General features: G+C 36.1%; 1 protein-coding gene across 2 annotated transcripts in view; it reads right to left on the minus strand.

Moving 5' to 3' along the window:
* The window catches only part of CPSF2 (cleavage and polyadenylation specific factor 2), a 30,971-nt gene that overhangs the window by 5,299 nt on the left and 3,914 nt on the right, over positions 1-21,758 (minus strand). For both annotated transcript variants that reach the window (XM_067727409.1, XM_067727413.1), the window contains 11 exons: positions 17,360-17,541; positions 16,126-16,285; positions 15,940-16,045; positions 14,803-14,932; positions 12,741-12,856; positions 11,420-11,607; positions 10,443-10,733; positions 3,712-3,812; positions 3,180-3,380; positions 1,179-1,331; positions 227-452 (listed from right to left, as the gene is read on the minus strand). In XM_067727409.1, the coding sequence (XP_067583510.1) occupies positions 227-452; positions 1,179-1,331; positions 3,180-3,380; positions 3,712-3,812; positions 10,443-10,733; positions 11,420-11,607; positions 12,741-12,856; positions 14,803-14,932; positions 15,940-16,045; positions 16,126-16,285; positions 17,360-17,508 (1,821 nt within the window). In that variant the 5' untranslated portion in view covers positions 17,509-17,541. The remainder of the gene's footprint in view (positions 1-226; positions 453-1,178; positions 1,332-3,179; positions 3,381-3,711; positions 3,813-10,442; positions 10,734-11,419; positions 11,608-12,740; positions 12,857-14,802; positions 14,933-15,939; positions 16,046-16,125; positions 16,286-17,359; positions 17,542-21,758) is intronic.

Here is a 21,758-nt window from a genome sequence, read left to right on the forward strand (position 1 = left end):
CCCAAATTCGGGTTGGAATCTCCCTCTTGATACACTCATAGCATCCTGTACTTCCTCTATCAGAGGTATAACAGTATGATAAATGCTATTTCCTTGTTACAAGCCCCACAGACTATAAAATCTGCTAGGACAAGGGACCACATTTGTTTCACTCACCACCGTATTCCTAATCTATCTGTCCTAATCTGCAACAAAAAGTACTTATTTCTATGTGGCTCATACTTACCTGGTAGATATGAGTTTCACTAGTGGCATCGACTGTTTCATGTAGCTTTGGCATGTACACTTTAATATCTTTCCCACCAAACCCACGGCAGCACTCTGCAAGATCCTGACTGGCCTCTGGTGGTCCATGGACAATGATCAACTGTCGTGGTTTCATCTGATTGATGATTTTTTTAATGGAATCCCCATCAGAGCGTCCTTCATAGTCTATGTAAGTAACCCTGGCTCTGTAATTACATGATTATTCAAGCTTACTTTTCTGGTAAGTTAATTCTAAAATTAGGTTTTTAATGGCTTTTATCATCAGGAAAGAAATGTATCAATATGTAGAATGAGGATTTGAGGAATACACGTGTTACATTGTTAATATGTATTTTTGAGCTCTTAGCCATACCCAAGAATGTATACTAGATGATACCACTAGACAAAAAGCCACTTTGCTCTCTGATAACTTTAAAAATTATATTCCAAAATGATCATTTACTGGTGTTAACTGCACTAAACAGAGAAAAAAAGGTTCACAATTTTTTAAGGCACAGTGGTTATTTTTAAGACACAGTGGTATTTTTAAGATGTTAATGCACTCGCAGAGATGTTTGAGTCAAGGAGTTTATTTTATTAAACAAGAGTTTAGAAAAATTAAACTTGAAATTATATAAGCTCACCTGCTACTAGACTTACTAGAAAGACCAGAAAGAATGTTTTTTCACATACATGTACAATTTAAAGTTTAACCCCCTCCTCACCACCAATTCATTTTGGCATTCAAATATCATTAATGAAGGGAAAAAAAAACACCATACTTCACAAGAAGAAAAAAATTACATTTTAAAAGCACAAACTTACTAGAGGATATTCAGAAATCTCACTTTTGAAACAATGTAAATTATGTGACTCAAGCGCTTGAAATTTTACCTCCTAATCTATGCTCAAAATGCAACAAGAGCACTTACTTTATTTCTATAGATTCTGTTGTAGAAATACACTTAGTAGGAACATCAGATAAATCCTGATCCATGGGTTCATCTCCATTTGTCAGGCCAGACTCTAATTTGCTTTTTTCTTCTTCAGTAGCTTGAAGTTCTGGCACTAAGAAATCCTCTGGTCTAAATAAAAAGTCTCTAATTAGAAGCAGTAACAAGCAAGCCAATATTATTTAATACATACAACTAATTAGTAGATGGCATAATTTTTAGACTCCTCACATATATCAAGATTCAAATACACATTTGATCCAAAGTCAGTGCAACTTCACAATATCAATTATCAGATGACTGCATATATTACGTTCTTCATGACCATCAAGGAGTAGTACACTTTAAAACACACCATGTGGGTGAGTGAAAAGGCCCTACCTACACACGTCATTAGAAGACCTTAGTGGCTATCATAAGTATTCTTGCAACCTGGCCCTGCATTTGTTTCAGTAATTCTTTTTCTCAATTTCTGTGGTTTCTCTTGTCAATTTCCAGTCCTTATAAATCTCAGATCTCCTTTGGTTTCCTTAAGACACCCACATTATTCCTTCCCTGCCCGACGAAAGCAGATGACTCTCCATTTTTGCACATTACAGAGAAACCTGAGATACAAAATCATTAGCTCCCTCAAGAGCCTTCATCTTTATTTCAACAAACTACTAGCACAACTGTTTTCCAATATCAGAGAGAGTTCTACATTAAAATTAAAAAGCAAACTTTTTTTTAATGTTCTCTCTAATCTCTATATTTATCATGCCCTCACACTCCTGAGAATCCAGGCCTCTGTCACCCAACATCTAGATTGCTGCAGGAGCCCAACATCTCCAACTGTAATCCACATAACAACTGTAGTAGCAACCACTTAAAGTGCATTTACTATGAGTCAGGTTCTATGCTAAGTGCCTTCAAAAGCATAACCTCGTTGTATTCTTACCCCCATTTTTCAGATAAGAAAATTGAAGGTAAAGAGCACTGTCCATATGATAAACAGATTGGCCGTTAATTAAGTGAAATGGTAAGCAAACTCACCAATACGGTTTAGATTGTTAGTTTTTCTCCCTACTATTTTAGAGGGCCAAGTAAACAGTAGAATTTTCCTAATTAAATTCAAGGATGACCTAAGACCATAGGCTCAAGATATTTACAAAGAAAGTAAAAGAGAGGGAACTAACTGTGTTGCGGTGGCAAGGGAGAGACAGGAAAGTTTTCCAGTGGTTTGTGAGGCCAGATTCAGCAGCCTGAAAGCTTGGGATGGGAAGGTAGAACCAAGCTGAAGGAAGAACATGGGTAAAGGCATGACATGAAAAAGCTGAGCAGGGGGAAACTGAGAGAAGGCTGGAACCACCAGAGTGGAGAACACACACTGCTGTAAGAGAAATATAGAGAAATATAATAGAAAAGTAGGGAGAAACCAAATTGTGAAAGACAGCGTGCATTATGCTAAAAGGCAGTTGACATTTACTGATCTTTATTCAGGATAGTAGTGTTTTCAAATCTGTGATTAGAATGTGTGATTTCAGTTGTTTTTCTAATAGTGGGTATAGATTTGGTAGATTTTCTATGGTTCCACTCACACTATCTCCTATTCTTCTTGTAACTAAAACATGTGTGCAACACTACTTGAGACATAACCCATTTCCCAAACTTAACATAACCTTAGCCATCAAAAGTTCTTCCTATCATATGTTTTTCTCCAATGCACATCCCTTACCTCTTTTTAAGTGGGGAGGGCATGAAAGAGTCCTGATCATCATTTTAAACATTTCACATACCTAAGTAATAAAACTACCAGTTTTCCTTTATTATTAACTCTCTATATGTTCCTCAACCTTTCTATTTTTATATTTCAAACTACAAGCTGAGATACTCAGAAACTAAGTACATGATGACCAGAAAGACCAAATTCTTTGAGCTAAAATGACAATACAGTTACTACCTCCAATCTGTAAGAAAGAAAAACTTGTTTTGCTCACATACTTGATAATTTCTCCATATTCATCCCATTTAATTCTTTCTTCTGGGGCAGGAAACATAGGATAAGACTTTTTAGCCTGTTTGAAGAAACTTCCTTTACGACTACCTTCACCTTTCATCATCAGGTCATGCTTAGTCTTATGAGCTGATGGCTGGTCAATATCTTCCTCAACGTCACTCTCATCACTGGAATCTATGTCTGCCCTAAGGGAGTTTGGGAAAAGACAAAGGTCATAAAGTCCCCAAAAGACTTTTAATTAATATTTATAAAATTATTAATGAATTAACATTCACTATTAATTCAATGATAATGATAATATTACTGGATTGATATTTCGTGACATAGAGCATTAACAGCCAGTTAGTAAATTAACGTTAGCACTGAAAGGATTTAGTATTCTAGCACCACTGGAAAGATGTAATAAAAGTAATAAAGTCAAAAGAAAGTTTAAATATTTTCAACTAAACGTTTTTGTCCAGAAATAAGTTATCAAATTACTTAGATAAACTTCTAATCTGTCTGAAAACAACTTACTCTTTTGACTGTTCAAGTTTTTTAGCAGCTTCTTTCTTTAGTTTCTCTTTTTCCAAGTATTCTTCAAGTTCTTTCCCTTCAAGTTTCACACGTTTCCTCAACTACAGAAAAATAGCAGATGAAAGGAAATATCAATATTAGGGGGTTAAGGCAGTGGGGTGTGAGATACATCACATCTCTAAATTGATTCATCATCTTTAAACTAAACTTTCCTCTGAAATTATTTAAGTTTCCATTATGTGCAATTACAGATCCTATTTAGATTAGGACTAAAACTGAGCTGTCACATTTCCAGGCTGGGTTTAATTTAAATCAAACTGGCTAAAAATCACCAATCAGGCAAAGAAAATACAGAGAAGTATTTTTATAATTTGGTGTAGGTGAGACCTACACATGACATAAAACCCAAAAGAAAACGTGAATAAATATGATGACAGGGAAAAAAATATTCTCACATTTTAAATCTCATGAAATTTAAAGAAACTGAGAAAATTATTTGCAGCATTATTTGACTATCAGAAGCCACTCTGTCCTAAGAGCTCTTCCAAATCAGTTAAGAAAAAGATCAAAAAAGGACAAAATGATATACAAGCAATTTATAAAATAAGAAAAATAAACAATAGCCAAAAAAAGATATATAACTTTACTAATGATTTTTGAAAAAAATTTAAATGTAATACCATCTTTTAATTTATGAAATTGGCAATGCTAATTACTAATGGGGAAAGGGTACTTTCATCTGCTCTGGGAAAATTAGTGCAACTATGTTAGAAGGCAGTTTGTCAACATCTAAAACTAAAAATGTGCTTGTCGTTTAACACAGCATTTCTACTTCTAGGAATTTATCCTACTGAAATGATCACACAAACATGAAGAAAAAAAGTACATGGCAGCAATGTTTGTAATAGTAAAAAACTGGACATAACTTTAAAATCCATCAACATGGAATGATTAAATCAGTAGTTCCCAAACTTTCTGATCTCTTTTAGACTCTTAAAAATTACTGAGGGCTTCCCTGGTGGCGCAGTGGTTGAGAATCTGCCTGCCAATGCAGGGGACACGGGTTCGAGCCCTGGTCTGGGAAGATCCCACATGCCGCGGAGCAACTAGGCCCGTGAGCCACAACTACCGAGCCTGCGCGTCTGGAGTCTGTGCTCCACAACAAGAGAGGCCGCAATAGTGAGAGGCGTGCACCCCCATGAAGAGTGGCCCCCGCTTGCCGCAACTACAGAAAGCCCTTGCACAGAAACGAAGACCCAACACAGCCAAAAAAAAAAAATTCTGAGACCCTCAAATAATTTTTGGGTTTTGTGGGTTATATTTATTAATATTTACCATATCAGAAATTAAAACTGAGATTTAAAAAATATTTATCTGTTCATTAAAAAGTAATAAAACCATTCATTACATGTTAACATTAACATCATTTTTTACAAAAGATAATTATAGTTTCCAAAGCAAAAAAAATTAGTAAGATGTATGGCATTATTTTACATTTCTGAAAGTCTCTTTAATATCTAGCTCAATAGAAGACAGCTGGATTCTCACATCTGCTTCTGCATTCAATCTCTTGCAATATATTGTTTTGGTTAAAGTATATGAAGAAAATCCAGCCTCACACAGATGAATGGTTGGAAAAAATTTTTAAATAGCCTTTTCATGAATATTCTTCTTTGATATTACATTAAAACTCAGAAAGTGGTAGTTTCTTAAAGGTTAGTTGTAATGTGGAATCTGTAACCATACCGATAACTTTTATACTCTGTTACTAAAATTTACTGATTTATCTTACACTTTGACTGCATCTTTTATTTGTACATTATTTTGCAACTTCATGCAGTAGTTATTTGGAAAATACTAGTTCACTAAGTTACACAGATCTTACAAATATTGACAATATTTTTAAAAATCACATTTGCAAATATCACCACCAATCTCATCAGAAAAGTCTTTTAAGTTGTCAGTCTCACAGTGATGGGCGTAAGTTTTCCAAAATTCTAATTTTCACTTGAAAGTTTTAATTTTATCAGATTGAGGCAAGAAATGCTGTCAATTGTTTTCCTTAGATCCACAAGCTCAATTATTTATTTTTGGGAAAATATTTACCAAGTAGCCAAGTCTGAATAACTATGTCATTACTTCAAGTAAAACCAGTGTTTCAGGAAAAAAAAAGTGGCTAGTTTAACTCAACAACTCAAACAATTACACAAGTGGTTTTCTTCAGGACAAACATCATATTTCAGTATGCAACACAAGTGCTTTTGTATATTTCACATATTGGCACTCAGATTATTTAAAAAAACCTTTTTACTAAAAGGATTTAATTAAGTTAGTAACTTTTACTGCTTCATCAAGGACATTCTTAAGTGAAACTGACTTTTTTGAACTACAAGTGTGTGGTAATGAAAAATGCAGTGATTAATATAGTTTGGTGCCACTGCCCTGATTTATGCTAAGGCACCAGCACTTTACCCACCATTGCTTTCACTAGTCAATATAAATGTAGACACAGTAAAAGGCAAATAACATCTTAATATTATCATGAAAAACAGTCTGTGGACTCCATGAAAGCATCTCAGGTAGTCTCCAGGGGTCCTTACACCATACTTTTGGGAACCACTGGATTAAATAATCAAAGTACGTATACATAATGTATTATTAAAGAATTATTAAAAAGAATTCATTCATTTATTCAAAAACATTTGAAAATTTATTAATACCAAGTATTAAATACAGTAAATCTGTATCTACTTTCACTGTTCAAAAATATGTGGATAATTTGGCCCCATTTCTTTTTTAAAAAAAATCATATAGATATTTGCATGTAAAAAAAAAAGAAATCTAGAACATATATACTTCAAAAATGTCAAGTCATGACAACTAAATGCAATGTGTAATCCTGGATGGGATTCCGAATAAAAAAGGAAAGGGTTGGGCTTCCCTGGTGGCGCAGTGCTTGAGAGTCCGCTTGCCGATGCAGGGGACACGGGTTCGTGGCCCGGTCTGGGAAGATCCGCCACATGCCGCGGAGCGGCTAGGCCCGTGAGCCATGGCCGCTGAGCCTGAGCGTCCAGAGTCTGTGCTCCGCAATGGGAGGGGCCACAACAGTGAGAGGCCCGCGTACCGCAAAAAAAAAAAAAAAAAAAGGAAAGGATAATTATAAAGGACATTGTTGGAGCATTCACCAAAAGTCAAGGGGAGTCAGTGGATGAAATGGTAGTATCATATCGGTGCTTATTTCCTTATTTCAATGGATGTATTATACAACAGTTTTGCAGGAGAGTCCTTGTTTCTAGGTAATACACACTGCTGTGTTTAGAGGTAATGATGGAATACCTGCAGCTTACTTCCAAAAAAATATCTAATATTGTGTCTATATGTATAAAAAGAAGTCATAAGGCAAATCCAGTAAAATGTTGACAACTGGGAAATCTGGGCATACTATTTTTTATAACTTTTCTGTTAACATTGAAATTATTTTAAAATAAAAAGCAACAAAAAAAATTAAACCGAAATCAAGTGTTTCTACTATATAGGATGAAAGAGTGATTTACATGTTACACCTGGCATCCCACATTTGCTTACTTGGAAATAAGTTCAATTTAGAAAAGTGTCATTATTTTCCTGTAGTACACACTCTCAGCAATTTACATAGATCTCTATCTTAACCACAAATAAACTTTGACAGAACATTTACCTCATGATTTAGTTTATGCCTGTTGCTATAATAAATTTTACTTTCCATCTTATTTTTCATTTAAGGTATCTAAAGTTAATGACTATATTCAAAAACAGATTTCTAGAATAGTCAACCCTAAGATGTTTTTCTCCCTAGTCCTTCACTGTATTACCTCCAAGTTATTCCTTTTTCCTAATCAAATTTACTCCAATTCATTAATCCTTATTCATTTACTGTTTTTGCTCTTCTTAAATGAGTAAGATTTGACTCTAGAGAATGATAAATGTAGATGAAAAAATACCATACATAGTAAACTCTTACCTAACATGATAAGAAATCTGGTTTATTGCCTATTCACCTATTTGGTCATTCATGAATTCAACCAACACATTTATTGAGGACCTTCAATGTACCAAGCACTGTTCTGGGTGCTAGGGATATAAAAAAACAAGATCCCTTTCTCATGGAACTTGTATTCTAGTTGGTAGTAGGAAAAGGAAGACAACAAACAAAGGAAAATATCAGATAGTAATGGGAGCTAGGAAAAATAAAGTAATGTGATGGGTTGGCAACTAACTGAGTAGTAGGGTGGTAGTCAGAGAAGCCCTACCTGAGGGGGTGACCTTTAAACTGAGACTTGAATGACAAGGAGTGACCAAGTGCAAAGCTGGGAAGAACATCAGAGGCAGGAGACCCTGATGCAGTGAAGCAGTGTTGAGCATAAAGACAATGGAATGAGATATGGTCAGAAAAGTGGGTGGAGATCAGATCAGTGGGATCTTGAAAGCCCAGGTAAGGAGTGTGAATTTTATTCAAAGAGTAAAAGGAAGCCACGAGGGTTTAAGCAAGGGAATGACATGAAATGATGAATTTTTAAAAGATGCCTTTGGGAGTTGTTCAATGGGTACAGAACTTTTTGCAAGATGAAAAGTTCTAGAGATCTGTTGTACACCAATGTTCATATAGTTAACACTGCTGTGCTGGACCCTTAAACATGGTTCAGATGGTAAATTTAATGTTATGTGGCTTTACCACAATAAAATCAGAGACAGAGACAGAGTGAAAGGGAAAGATATGTCTTTGGCCGCTATGAGAAGAAAGGATTATGGGAGTATAAAAGTAAAAACAGTGAAACCAATTAGAAAACCACTGCACAGTCCAGGCAACACCACTTAGCATGGGCTAGGATGATTGGGAGTGGAGATGGAGAAAAGTAGGCGGATTTAGGATATATCTGGAGGTTGAGTCAATAGGACTTGCTCCTGGATTAGATATGGGTAGTGAGAGAAAAGTAAGGAACTGAAAATAAATTTTAATAATCTGTGCATTAGAAGCCTGGATAGTGGTTACCCTTGGAAGGATAGGGAGGATCAGAAAGGGGGTATCTGGGGTACTGGTAATAGTCTGTTTCTTGATCTGGGTATAAGCTAGACAGGTGTGTTCAATTTGGGAAAATTCATCATGCTGTACACTTACAATATGCAAACTTTTCAGTATATATTACACTTCAATGAACATTTTTAAAATTTCTGTATTTGGGGCTTGAATAAATATGTGGAAAGCATTGCTAGTCCATGACATGAGGAAGACTCAGAGAAGAACAAGTTTGGGAGTAGAGGAGGAATAGTAAAAATTATTTTGGATGTCACCAAGTAGAGGGAAAAGGTGATAGATAATGGAGAGAAAAAGAATAACTACAGAAGAAATACCCCTAACAAGGTGAGAGGGCAAAGAACCCTAGACATATGGGGCTTCCCTGGTGGCGCAGTGCCTGGGAGTCCGCCTGCCAATGCAGGGGACACGGGTTCGAGCCCTGGTCTGGGAGGATCCCACATGCCGCAGAGCAACTATGCCCATGCGCCACAACTACCAAGCCTGTGCTCTAGAGCCCGCGAGCCACAACTACTGAGCCCATGCGCCACAACTGCTGAATTCCGCGCGCCTAGAGCCTGTGCCCCGCAAGAGAGAAGCCACCGCAATGAGAAGCCCACTCACCGCAACGAAGAGCAGCCCCCACTCACCGCAACTAGAGAAAGCCTGTGCGCAGCAATGAAGACCCAACACAGCCAGAAGATGGAACAATGATGATTAGCAGAAGTGGTGAGGTTCATGAATTGAAAGTCCCAATGGGACCAAAGAATTGTTGGCATGAGAGTACTAGAGAAAGTCAGCTATGAGACCAGAGTGGGATGCTTGAGAGATCTGGAGATCATAACAAGGTTAAAGGTATGACCATGGGAGTGGACAGCATGATCATGGGAAGGGATGGCTGAGGTGGAGTGGAGGAAAAGATCATTAAGAAATAAGGTGTCAAGGAACTGAGAGGGCCAAAAACTGGATAAATCATACATATGGATGCTAAAGTCATCAAGAATAGAGTCCTGAGTATGAGTGGACTGGAAGACTGTGAACCAGGGTCTAAAGTCACCGATGAACAACAGAGAATGACCAAGAGATCAGTGTCTGAAACAAGGAGGGGTCAGTGTATTTTCAAGTCTGACAGCATGAACTACAGAGGGAAGAGAAATGGCTTGAAAGCTGCAACACAGAACAAGGATACCTACCCCGCCCAAAGTACACGAAGCATGAAAGAGAAGGCTACAGGAAAAAGAAATCATTAGGAAATAGCCAGATTTCAATTACAGGAAGGATGTGAAAGGAATTTTTCAAAGAGCAAATAAGAATACAGCATATATGCATACTCTCTGGGTATGGTTCCAGAGGGTACCATGGAAGGGTTCAATACTGAGAGTTTCCAATTAAGGAGCTCTGAAATATGTGCTATTAAAGCTTCTCTACTGTTAGTCAGATAAAAATCCTGAAACAACTTCAAGTTTTATTTTGGGTCACTGTTATAAACATCTTGTATAATGTACCCCCCAAACAATTTTAAGATAAGGTTCATGGACTTCCATGGCAGTCCAGTGGTTAAGACTCCGTGCTTCCACCGCAAGGGGCATGGGTTCAATCCCTGGTCAGGGAACTAAGATTTCACACGCCACACAGTGCGGCCAAAAAAGAAAAAAGATAAAGTTCAGATACAAGCACTTACCTCTATTTCTGTAATTTTTTCAGAAGGATTATCAATTAGGAAACGTGCTAAAGTCCCAGGAGTAGTTCTGTAAGTTAGAATGATCGAGTTTTTAGGGTCCTGGCACCACTGAATAAAGAGATCCCTTGAAAATCCACATTCTAGGTCGGGTTGGCTGGCAAGTACCACTTTAGGGCTAGGTACTCGAGCCAAGTCAGAAAGACCATGACATAGAGAGAGATGACGAAACTGAAATGGATTATTTCTTTTGTCTTCAAAACATCTCATCAATTTATCACTCATCCATTCTACCTAATATGGGGGGAAAAGGTGACAATAATTAGAAAATACTGTATTAAAACCTCAATGTATCCTACAATAGTCAAGGAGTTCAAATTCCATCTTGTTTAAAGTCTTTTTTCCACCAATGGCTGCTTATATTTGTACCATGTTAATAAGCAGCTTATTGTCTGTTTCTATTCCCCATCAGATCTTCCCAGAAATTCATCCCTAGAAATCTCATTTTGCATTACGTTTCAGTTATAAGTCACCTTAAATCTTATTCAGAAGGCGGTATATAAGTTCTAAATGAATATCTTACCCCAGACATTGCTACTTCAAGAGAAAGAGCTTATCCAAAAGGAAGAGAAAAACAGATTCTAACAATTATATCCTATGAAGTAGGTTCTACTTTTGCCGTCATTTTACAGATTGTGATACTAAGCATTAGAGAACCAAGTTGCCCCGTCTGTAAAATGGGGACAAAAACAGAACCTACTTCATAGGATATATAAGGATTAAATGAAAGTAATACACAAAATGTACAGAACAGTAAGTGGTTGATTTTTAGTTTTTATCATCATCATCATCATTACCAACATTATTATCATCAACCCCAAGAGAAAAAGAAAATCCAAAGGGCAATTAACACATTGTTTTCCATAAGCCCAATCTCTGCAGAAAACATCTTTATTACAAATGATAACATGAAAACCAACCTGGGACTTAGAAAACTCCACCACATTATAACTGACATTATTTAGGAGTGCCAATGAGTAAACACCCAATCCTGCATCTTTAGTTCTCCAAATTTGATCAAGGAGTTGAGCAAGTTCCAAAACCCTGCCAGCAGTGTCCACTGCTATTAACACATTTCCATCACCTCGAAGTGTTTCCAGGACATTTGCTAGAAAACAAGAATGTAAAATCCTTATAGAACATAACAATACTTTGCTATAAAATTAAAGATAACTTTATCTCCATGTTTTTACTATGAAGACTATAATTTATAAGAATGCCATTAACTCTCAATTTTTTTTTCCATTGGAAAATTATAAATCGGTGGTTTCCAACCCTTTCCCCCACAGTATACATAGAAAATGACATTTGTATAGTATACCGGGAAAATTGGGTGAATAGGGCAAATGCAATCAGCCTTGGGTTTCCAGCTCACTCTGGTCTTACCTGCCTACCTCAATGAACTTCATTATAAAACATAATTCCCAAATTTATACACACACATTTATAGTTTAGATTAATACATACATATTTTGTATGTATGTATGCCTGTAGAATAAAAGATAAATAATATTCCCTCTTCCAATAAAAGACTTTCTAGATGAAAGTCTGCTTGGAAATATTTAGTCAAATCAAACTCTAGCAAAAACAAACAAACAACAAAAAAATACCAAGAATTGAAAACTTCTTAAAAGTTAGAGTAACACAGTATATAAGTCATACTTTTTAAGTAGAAAAATGAAGGCAGTGGTATCAAACATGTTGAAAGTGGAATCCAATTTTCCCTGTTGAATTCCCATGCAGCTTACAAAAAAAGAATGTAAGGTAATAGGGCTCAAGCCAAAGCAGAAGCAACCAGGGATGGCCGAGATACATCTCTTTAGAATCAAGACTACTAGACTAGAGCATAAAACACCCAAACACCAAAATCAGCAGACTATTTGCACCCTCATTTACCTCCTTTGTTCATTTTTCTTTTCGAGTGTAAATGTTTTTCTAGTAGATTTATACGAGATCTTTATATATTTTGATGTTCCCTAGACATATACCAGTGAGAGCTAGCTATGTGCTGAATGGCAGGAAGAAACCAATCTTTATACCTATCCCAAAGAAGTTAAATTCAAACCAATTAAAGCATCTTTTTGTAAAAATATTGATATGGTCACATAATATTTTTTCAAAAATACTAGAGTTAGCCAATCTCATATGACAAGAAAAATGTCAAACAGAACAGAATAAACAGTAATTCATACTACCATGTACTTCCACAGCTCTGTACAAAGGACAGTATGCAATACATACTCAGAAGTTGCTCGTCTCTTTGTTTTCTCCTCGGCTGCACATACGTAGCATTAAATGAATCTGTGATAAGTAGAGAGGGTCTGCTTAGCATTTCCAGGGAACATCCATTTAAGTGGCTATAACGAAGTTGAAGAAGAGGAATACTTTATATCATTTCAAATAAACAATAGCTTTTCTTACCTAAAAAATAACTTCTTTTATAAGGTTTTTTCCTTTTCTAACTATAAAAGTATACATGTTCCTTGATAAGAAAATCTGATAAATTCAAAAAAGGAAAATTAAGCTCTTCCAGAGTACCATCACTCAAAAGATAATCGAGGGCTTCCCTGGTGGCACAGTGGTTGAGAGTCCCCCTGCCGATGCAGGGGACACGGGTTCATGCCCTGGTCCAGGAAGATCCCACATGCCGCGAAGCAGCTAGGCCCGTGAGCCATGGCCGCTGAGCCTGCGCGTCCGGAGCCTGTGCTCCGCAAAGGGAGAGGCCACAACAGTGTGAGGCCCCCGTACCGCAAAAAAAAAAAAAAAAAAAAAAAAAGATAATTGATATAATATTTTGGGGTATATCTTCTAAGTACATAAATTTTTCTATGCGTATATAGGTATATGTGTTTTACAAAGGTGATATCCCATGTATATGATTATATACTCAGTTCTATATCCTACTTTTCTCCCATGACATTAAAATCATTTTCTAAATCTGATTTTTAACAATTATAAAAGCTTTCTGTTGTGTTTGTACAATATTTATTTGGTCATTTCCCTTTATTGATATTTAGGTTACTTTTTTTTTTTGCCACTATAAATAATCTGTCAAAGAAAACTTTTGCAAAAAGCTTCAATTGCATTTCTAGTTGTTTCTTTAGGACACATTCCTAGAAATGTATTTACTAGAATATATGATATTGCTAAATGGCTTTCCAGAAAGGTTTAACCTTTTTCAGAAAGCTCTCCCTTTTCCAGAAAGGTTCAACCAGAAAGAATGACCAACTCACTAAATATTTCCCAGAAGAATACTACCATTTAAAAACAATTTTAACAGTATTTAATTTAAAAAATCATTATCATTTAAATTTTCTCTTTTTTGACTTTATAACTTTTGTCCATTTTGCAACTGGTATCTTTTTGATTGATTAATACCTGGTCTTATAAATAAGTCTTTGCTCAACTTGATGTAAATATTTTCCCTCGTTTATAGGTCTTTAATTTAGTTTGTTTCAGACATTTTAAACCTGTATGTAATCAAATCTAGCAGTCTTCCTTTGCAACTTGGTCCACTGCCTCTCTGCTTACAAAGTCTTTTCCAAATCAAGAGATCAGACTCACCAATACTGTTTCATTTTCTATTTAATTCTAATCCAACTGAAATTTATTTCATTATGTGGTAAAAAAAAAAAACACAAACCAAGTTTTTTCCCAAAATATTTGAATACCATTTACTCAAATACCCATCTTTCCTCATTAACCTGTGATTACAAGAGCCTAAAATTCAACTTATTAGTCTTAAATATTTCTTAAAAAGATACAAAAGATCTTGAGGATACTGTAATCTAATATAGAATAGCTATGTACTTGATGTACAGAAATTACAAAAGAAGCCAAAACAATTTTATAGAAATGCTGTAAGTACAAAATGAAGTTTTAAAATTAAACTACTGTGTCCCCTTTTAAAGGGAGTTTGACTTTAAATATAGTTATATTAGATGGTATTAATGACTTTATCAAAAACAGAAAAAAAAAAACCCCACCTGCAAAGTTCCTCTAAATAGGTCAAGAACATATAAAATATAATTTGTTGTACAAAAATTAATCTCCTTTGCAACATCTCCAGAGAGAAATCTGTTTTATAAGTGGATATTTGCATGTAAATTTCAAAACAATGTCTTTTATCTCATATCAAACTTTTTCCCTTACAATGCAAATAACTCTGAAAACATTCACTGTTTGATGTTTTTAAATTGCTCTAGATTTCTAGTTAAAAAAATAACTTTGTTTCTAATTTTCCCTCCAAAGAATGAAATAATACGAATTGCATTTCCATTAGCTTTTGTCTTGATATACCTACATCTCCCTCTTGTGGTTGAAGTCAACTGCATAAACAATTTCTTCTTCTCCATCTTTGACTATCTTCCATATTGTTCCACCTATCATATGACCAGCTGGTAGAGGTGTGATAGACAAGCCATGTCCTTTACCTATGTCAACAAGATAACGACAGTACTCAGATTTCTTTTTACAACCCTAAAGAAAGGTTACTTATTTATAGCTATTTTTAAATACGTAACATATGCAATGATACAAAATTCAAAAGTAAAAAGGCATACAGTGAAATGCAAGTCTCACCCGCCTGTCCCCCAGCTGCCCCATACCTTTATGCAGGCACTCTTGTCATTTTATTATATATTCTTGCAGATATATTTGTGCTGATAAATAGAAGGCTAGAGACTGCCATTACTATTTAATAACTTAGCATGAACTAATAAATTTTAATATTTCTATTGTGCACATAATTATCAAGTGTTTCCATCTTCGCTAACCTCTAAACTGACAATTCTTATCTGATTATGGTAAAGAATTATCGTACAGAAAACAAGTACAAGCAAAACTGTTAAGACCATTGTTACTTCCTGGCTAATCTTCAGAGTCCATTTTGTGCCATTTTTTCATATTTATGGGTTCAAATTTATGAGAATGTTTTAATATAATTCTCTCTATAGATGAAAAATGTATACTTAATATATGACTTCCTGACCTAATTAAATGACAATTTTCTTTTAATGTTCAATTCTAGAATTCAGGCATGTTCTACTCTGTGCTGCCATAGCACTTCATTGACTTCAGTCACTACATTTAGTCATCTGAGCTACTCAACCTACATCTGATCTACTGTCCTCAACCTAACTATGAGCTCTTAGAGAATCTGGCCACATTTACCTTTGTGCACTATATACAGTAAACACTAAATAAGTGTTTCCCAAATTAAATGTGAAAAGGCTTGAGCTGTTGCATTTTGTTAGAATATAGTCTGGAATATTTTAAAATTCAAATGACTTTGGGGAATTTCATAGTTCCCTATGAAAAAATGCTAATTTTTTATTCTTCAGACAATAGTGCCTATAATTTTTATGACAAATTCCCCTTGTACTTTTCAGTAGTTTAAACCCCATTAGTCCAATTATTTGCTACTGGAAACAGGTTTTACCTTTCAAATTCACAATCTGAGAGAATTTTAACTGCTGTATTTTATCAAAGGCTGCATCCACATCATCTAGTGTAAAGAGTGTAAAATCTTCTGTATTGTGTCGGGACTAAAAGAACAACACAAATAAAAGGTTAAAAATGTTCACTGCAGGAGTGTTAAAAATTTTTTTTTAATTGCTTAAATTACCTGATACAGATCATACATGAACATCTGCCCCATTTTATAAACAGGAATGGTTGCATAGATAGCACAGTTCAGACCCAACTTTCCGACAGCATACGGAAGGGCGCCAAGATGGAGAGGATCGGGGTGAGACAACAGTACTGCATCAATCTGGTGAACATGCCTAGAACACAATCAAAATGACTATTTCTCAGTCTTGTTCCCAAGGGTAAAGGCAGGATACTCAAAATTAATTTGCCAGTTCTGATTCCTCTCAGTACTCTGAATCGAAGACTATGCTGGGGTAAAAGAAAAAAACTAAGAGCTAAAATTATGTTACCTATGAATTTCAATTATTACTATCCCTGTCCTACATAGAGATCAAAACTATGGTATAAGTTGCACATAAATATATAGTGTCTAGACACATTTTTTTAAAAAAAGGAAAAAGAAAGGGAAACAGTAGACACCACACATAAGCTGATTTCAAGTGGCTATCTTGTATACTATTAATTTAAGTTCAAGAACTCAGCTTAGAATTTAAGAAATTGTTAAGGAAAGGATATTTAAGAGGCCACATATTTATTATGGATTTTTGTCTCAGCTTTTTAGCATGGTGACTGACAGTATATTCATGATAGTAAAACTTCAATTAGTCAATGAATAATATGTTCTCATCAACAAAAAAAAAAGAAAAAAAATTTTTGCTACAAGTTCTAAGTGTTTTAAATGTTTAAGTCCTGGTTCCTTCCATAATTAGTACAATACTGCTAACGTAACTAAATTTTTCTTTGACGGATTAGTATCCTTTTGTATCTCACGGTCTTTATTCTAAGTATCAGTTCTCAAATTGAATCAAAAGATAACAGGAATTGCATCAAAAGATAATAGAAAATAAGCTAATGTGATCTGACTGAAGAACTTTTACAAGGAAGGTTTTTCCTCTCTTCAAATTCTTATAAACTTAATCTTACTCTTTTTCTAAAATTAGGGTACAAAAACTTCTACTGAGTTCCATCGAGCAAGTAACAATTAACTTAATATTTTGCTGAATTTCAATAAACACAGCTTGAGTCAATCAAAACTACACAAATAAAAACAGTCAGTATTTGGCTCTGCAGCATAAGTAAAACTAAACATTTTACTATCAACTAAATTAGAGCAAAAAAGCAAATACTGTGTAACATCAAAATGGTATAACAGTGTAAAAAAGAGAAGTTGATTTACTAAAAGTGTGGAAATATTAACAGCAACTTACTTCCTCAGGGAATCTATAATATCCATAGAAAAGTGCTCATCCCAGCCACAGTCCAATAAAAATCTAAACTCATCGACTTGGAGAAGATAGCAAAGAGCAGACTCTTCCTGGACCCCAGAAAGGGTAGTTAATTTGATAATAGATGTCATTTTTTCGGTCCAATAACAACAATCCAAAAGGTTCTTTCAATAGAAATAAAAACATAGTTAAACATAAAAGTCATTTTAAAGACCTATTTCCATCATTGCTAAGCATAAAGGTACAAACATAATCTTACACACTCCTGTTTACAAAGAGTCCTTCTGTGGCTCCCCAGTGTGGTTTAATGAAAAGTAGTAGATTTTGGAATCAGACAGACCCGTATTTGAATCTACTCCTATGTGGTTCTGGGCAAGTTAATTAACATTTCCTCACTTATGTATCCTAGTCTATAAATCATGAGTATTAATATATACATAGAAAGGATGTTGGAAGATTTCAAATAATGTGTAAATTACCTAGAATGGAGGCTACAAAGTTCCTCAATAAATAAATGTATACTAAATTAGTGAACCTATTCTTCAAGGTAAATTTCTTCCTCCTTTATTTTGCTCTGTGATGACAGTAATTACACCTCATTACAGTTATTAGTTTATGGGTCTTTCTCTACTAGTAGACCAGGGGTTCTTAAATAAAGGGACCCCCACCCCCGAGAATCTGATAAAGGGCTATGGACCTTTCCTTCTCCCCCCAGTCCTTAAAAAAAGATGAAAAGGCCCATATACATGTAAAAATTCATGTATTTTTCAGGGAGTTTAATGTTAAGAACTCTTGCACTGGAATGTGAGCAACTGAAAAACAGAGGTAGCACCTTATGTTTGTAATTTCTAAAAGAGAACCTGACACATAGTAGGTGCTCAACACATACTTGATAGAATATAGTCAGGATGCCTACTACATATTTCAAGAAGATACAACATGAACACATGTACTGGAATTTAGGACCTAGAATTTGTGTGCTATTAAACAGATGTTATTAAAAACACTGATTAGCAAAGTACAACTCCACAGCTACATTTCAGATCTTAGCTTTAGCCTTTCCTGGCTAACTACGCAAGTAAGAGAGGTCACTGCATATCTCACGATCCCTCGCCATCTGCCCAAGGTCATCTCAACAAACTAAGGTAAACCGCCCACCTTTCTTAACAGGCTGTCAGGGGGCTAATCCTGCCATATCATATCTCCCATCCTTGTTCACCTCGGTCATAGCCAAACATCCAAGACTCCTAGGTTATCCATAATCACTGATGTGTACATCTAATTGGACCCAATCCACTACCTCTTCTCCCTCCGAAATCCTTTCAGTATGCCCTCTGGAACTACTGCACTAACCTGGAACTTCAACCTCTTCTCTGAACATTCTCCTCACCTGCAAATCTTCACAGAAACCTAGTTTCTCCTGCAGGCTTCTCAAGAGGCCTTTTTTCCTCTTGTACTCCCTGACCTCCGAAGCAGGAAGGATGTGCTCCTTCCTCCTCACTGCAGCTTCCAACCTGTCTTCTCCTTCCTCCTCAAAATACTCCAGTCCCATTGAAGGTCATGCTGCCCAGCCAGCTCACTGTGAGCCTTTCCTATTCTTCCTTACTGCTGGCATCTATTAATCTGACCTCACTCACTGAGGATTTTTAGTTCCTGACTCAGTCTTCCTCTGAGTAGCTTCAATACTGACCTCTTAGTTCCTTCACTTTCTCAACTCCAATAATCTTCATTTCACTTCAGCTACCCACCACCACAGTCACAACCATGACCTTATCATGGCCAATAAGCTGCAGCACTTTCAAAATATCACCTTCAACTATCTCCCTCTCTCACTCCCACCTTCCTTACTCTAGAATTCTTCCTTACTCTAGAATTCCCACTGCAAAAATCCTTTAGCCTCACTGGTATCTCTATCACTGGCTACTTTTTCACTGTCCATGACCGCCTCCTGTCTCCACTCATGTCTTACCATTGATCAGCGATCCATCATGATTATTTTGCAAAATACTCTCAAGTATCTTGCTGCTCTAATCCTTCTTTGTACGAGGCTGGCAAAATCCCAACCCTCATTGATTCCAATGACTCACTTTGTCTATTCCAGCAGCTCAATGTTGCCAGAAGGGGAAAAAAAAAACAATCACAAAACTATGCTATTTGCTCTTCAAATTCATGGCCAAAGATCTCAAACAGGCACTATGTCCTACCTATCGATCTGATTTTTCTTAGTAGGTTGACTTTCCATCTCTGAGACCATCATTTCACATCTCCTCTTCTCTGCTCAAGTATCACACCCCCTTCTCTCCACCCTACTCTCTGTTGATAATCTCACCTCATTCCTCAATTATAAAATAAAAGTAATCAGACAGTAACCCCTCATTTTCCAAATACCCTGTTAACCTATCTGCATGTATACTGTTGTGTCTCCTATCATAAGGAACAAATAGCTCAGCTCTCATCCAAGGCCAATCCCCTGTATGTGCTCTGAATCCCACTCTCGTTTCTCTTCTAAAGATAACTTCTTCAGTCATCTCCTCCTTCTCCTGTATCATCAACGTCACTGATGTACCATTCCTATTAGCATACAAAGATACTCTAGAATTTCCCAACTTAAAAGAACCCTCTCTTAATTCTCCAATCCCCTGCAACTGCTTCATCATTTCTACACTCCCCTTTCACAGCAAAATTTCTCAGAATATTTGTCCACAGATGTGTCTCCACTTTCTCAGCTCCCATTCACACTACTAAATCTGACTTCTTTCTCTACCCTATCACTACAAGAGCTTTCATCAAGGTCACTGACAAACCTCTATACAACTGAAGCCAACAGACATTTCTGTGGTCCCAAATTACTGGAAATCGTAGAAGCAATCAACAAAAGTAACAGCTCCATCCTCCCAGAAACACCTTCCTCTTCTCCTCTGTCAACCCTCTCCTGTTTTTCTTTATATCTAACTGGCCATTCCTCACTCACCTTAGTTAATGCCTCTTTCTCCCCTCAACCTCTAAATGAGGCAGTGCTTTTCAGCAGGACTTTCTTTTCTCTTTTCTCTCTAGGCAATCTTACCCAATCCCACAGCATTAAGACCATCTGGCCTCTGATGGCATCATCCTTGATTCCTTCCTTAACTTGTTGCTCACATCCAATCCATCAATAAGTCCTGCATTTTTACTTCTATTGTATTTCTCAAGTATAATAATTTCTCAAGTATTTCTTTCTATCTCTACTGTCACCAAGATCTCTAACTAGTTCGAGCTATTATTTTCCCTGCCTCAAATTTATTCTCTCAGAAACATTTTCTGACCACCCTAAAGTCCATCCCCACCTCAGTTACATCCTATAATGTGCATCTTCCTTCTATTTTCCTCAAAATACTTAGTGCCCACCTGCACTTGCTGCTTATTTACTTACTCACTTTGTCCATCCCCTTCTCTCCTCTTAACCTCCACACCAGAATAATGACTCCATGAAAGTAGAGACTTGGTCTATTTTGATCATAGTTATATTCCAACACCCCACGGTGCCTAACACATAGTGGTGGTCAGTAAATGCTTCTTAAATGAATAAATGAAGATGGCTGGTATTAAATGAGCTTAATGCTGTTACCACACCATTAACAGCTACCTATTTACATGTATTTCCTCTGGCTTGGAAGAGCTCTCTGAATGCAGGACTAGGTTTGATCTATTTTTGTATCCTTACTATTTTAGCACATCTTACACGTAGTGGTTGTTTAACAAATAGTTACTGAAACAAAGAAGTTAAAATTAAAAATATATTGACTTAGGGACTTCCCTGGTGGTCCAGTGGTTAAGAATCCTCCTTCCAATGCAAGGAACGCAGGTTCGATCCCTGGTTGGGGAACTAACATCCCATATGCCACGGGGCAACTAAGCCTGCGTGCCGCTAACTAATGAGCCCACATGCCACAACTAGAGAGAAGCCTGTGTGCTCTGGAGCCCGCGCAGCGCAACTAGAGAAGCCTGCGCCCACCCACGCACCACAACAAAGATCCTGTGTGCTGCAACTAAGACCTGACGCAGCCAAATTAATTAATTAATTAATTAAAAAAAAATATTGACTTGGTGTGTTCCTATTTGTAAGGTATGAGATATACAAAGATACTAATTCTCTATCTGATGAAAAATGAAAAATTAAAAATATTTATAAGTACACTTTTGGATAGGACTTGAATCTCCCTGTACCACAATTATATTAATGGCCTAAGAGAAACTTTTCCTACTCAAATCTACCTTACCCCCCACTTTCCTTATTTAGAGTATGAAGTGAAAATACAAAGTTTCTTGCAGGTAGAACTGAATGAGCTCATGTTAAAACTTTTTTGCAGACAGACCCAGATTTCAATAGATGAAAAGATTTTTA

Source organism: Pseudorca crassidens, chromosome 1 (assembly GCF_039906515.1).
Source record: "Pseudorca crassidens isolate mPseCra1 chromosome 1, mPseCra1.hap1, whole genome shotgun sequence".
NCBI classification, from domain to species: Eukaryota; Metazoa; Chordata; class Mammalia; order Artiodactyla; family Delphinidae; genus Pseudorca; species Pseudorca crassidens.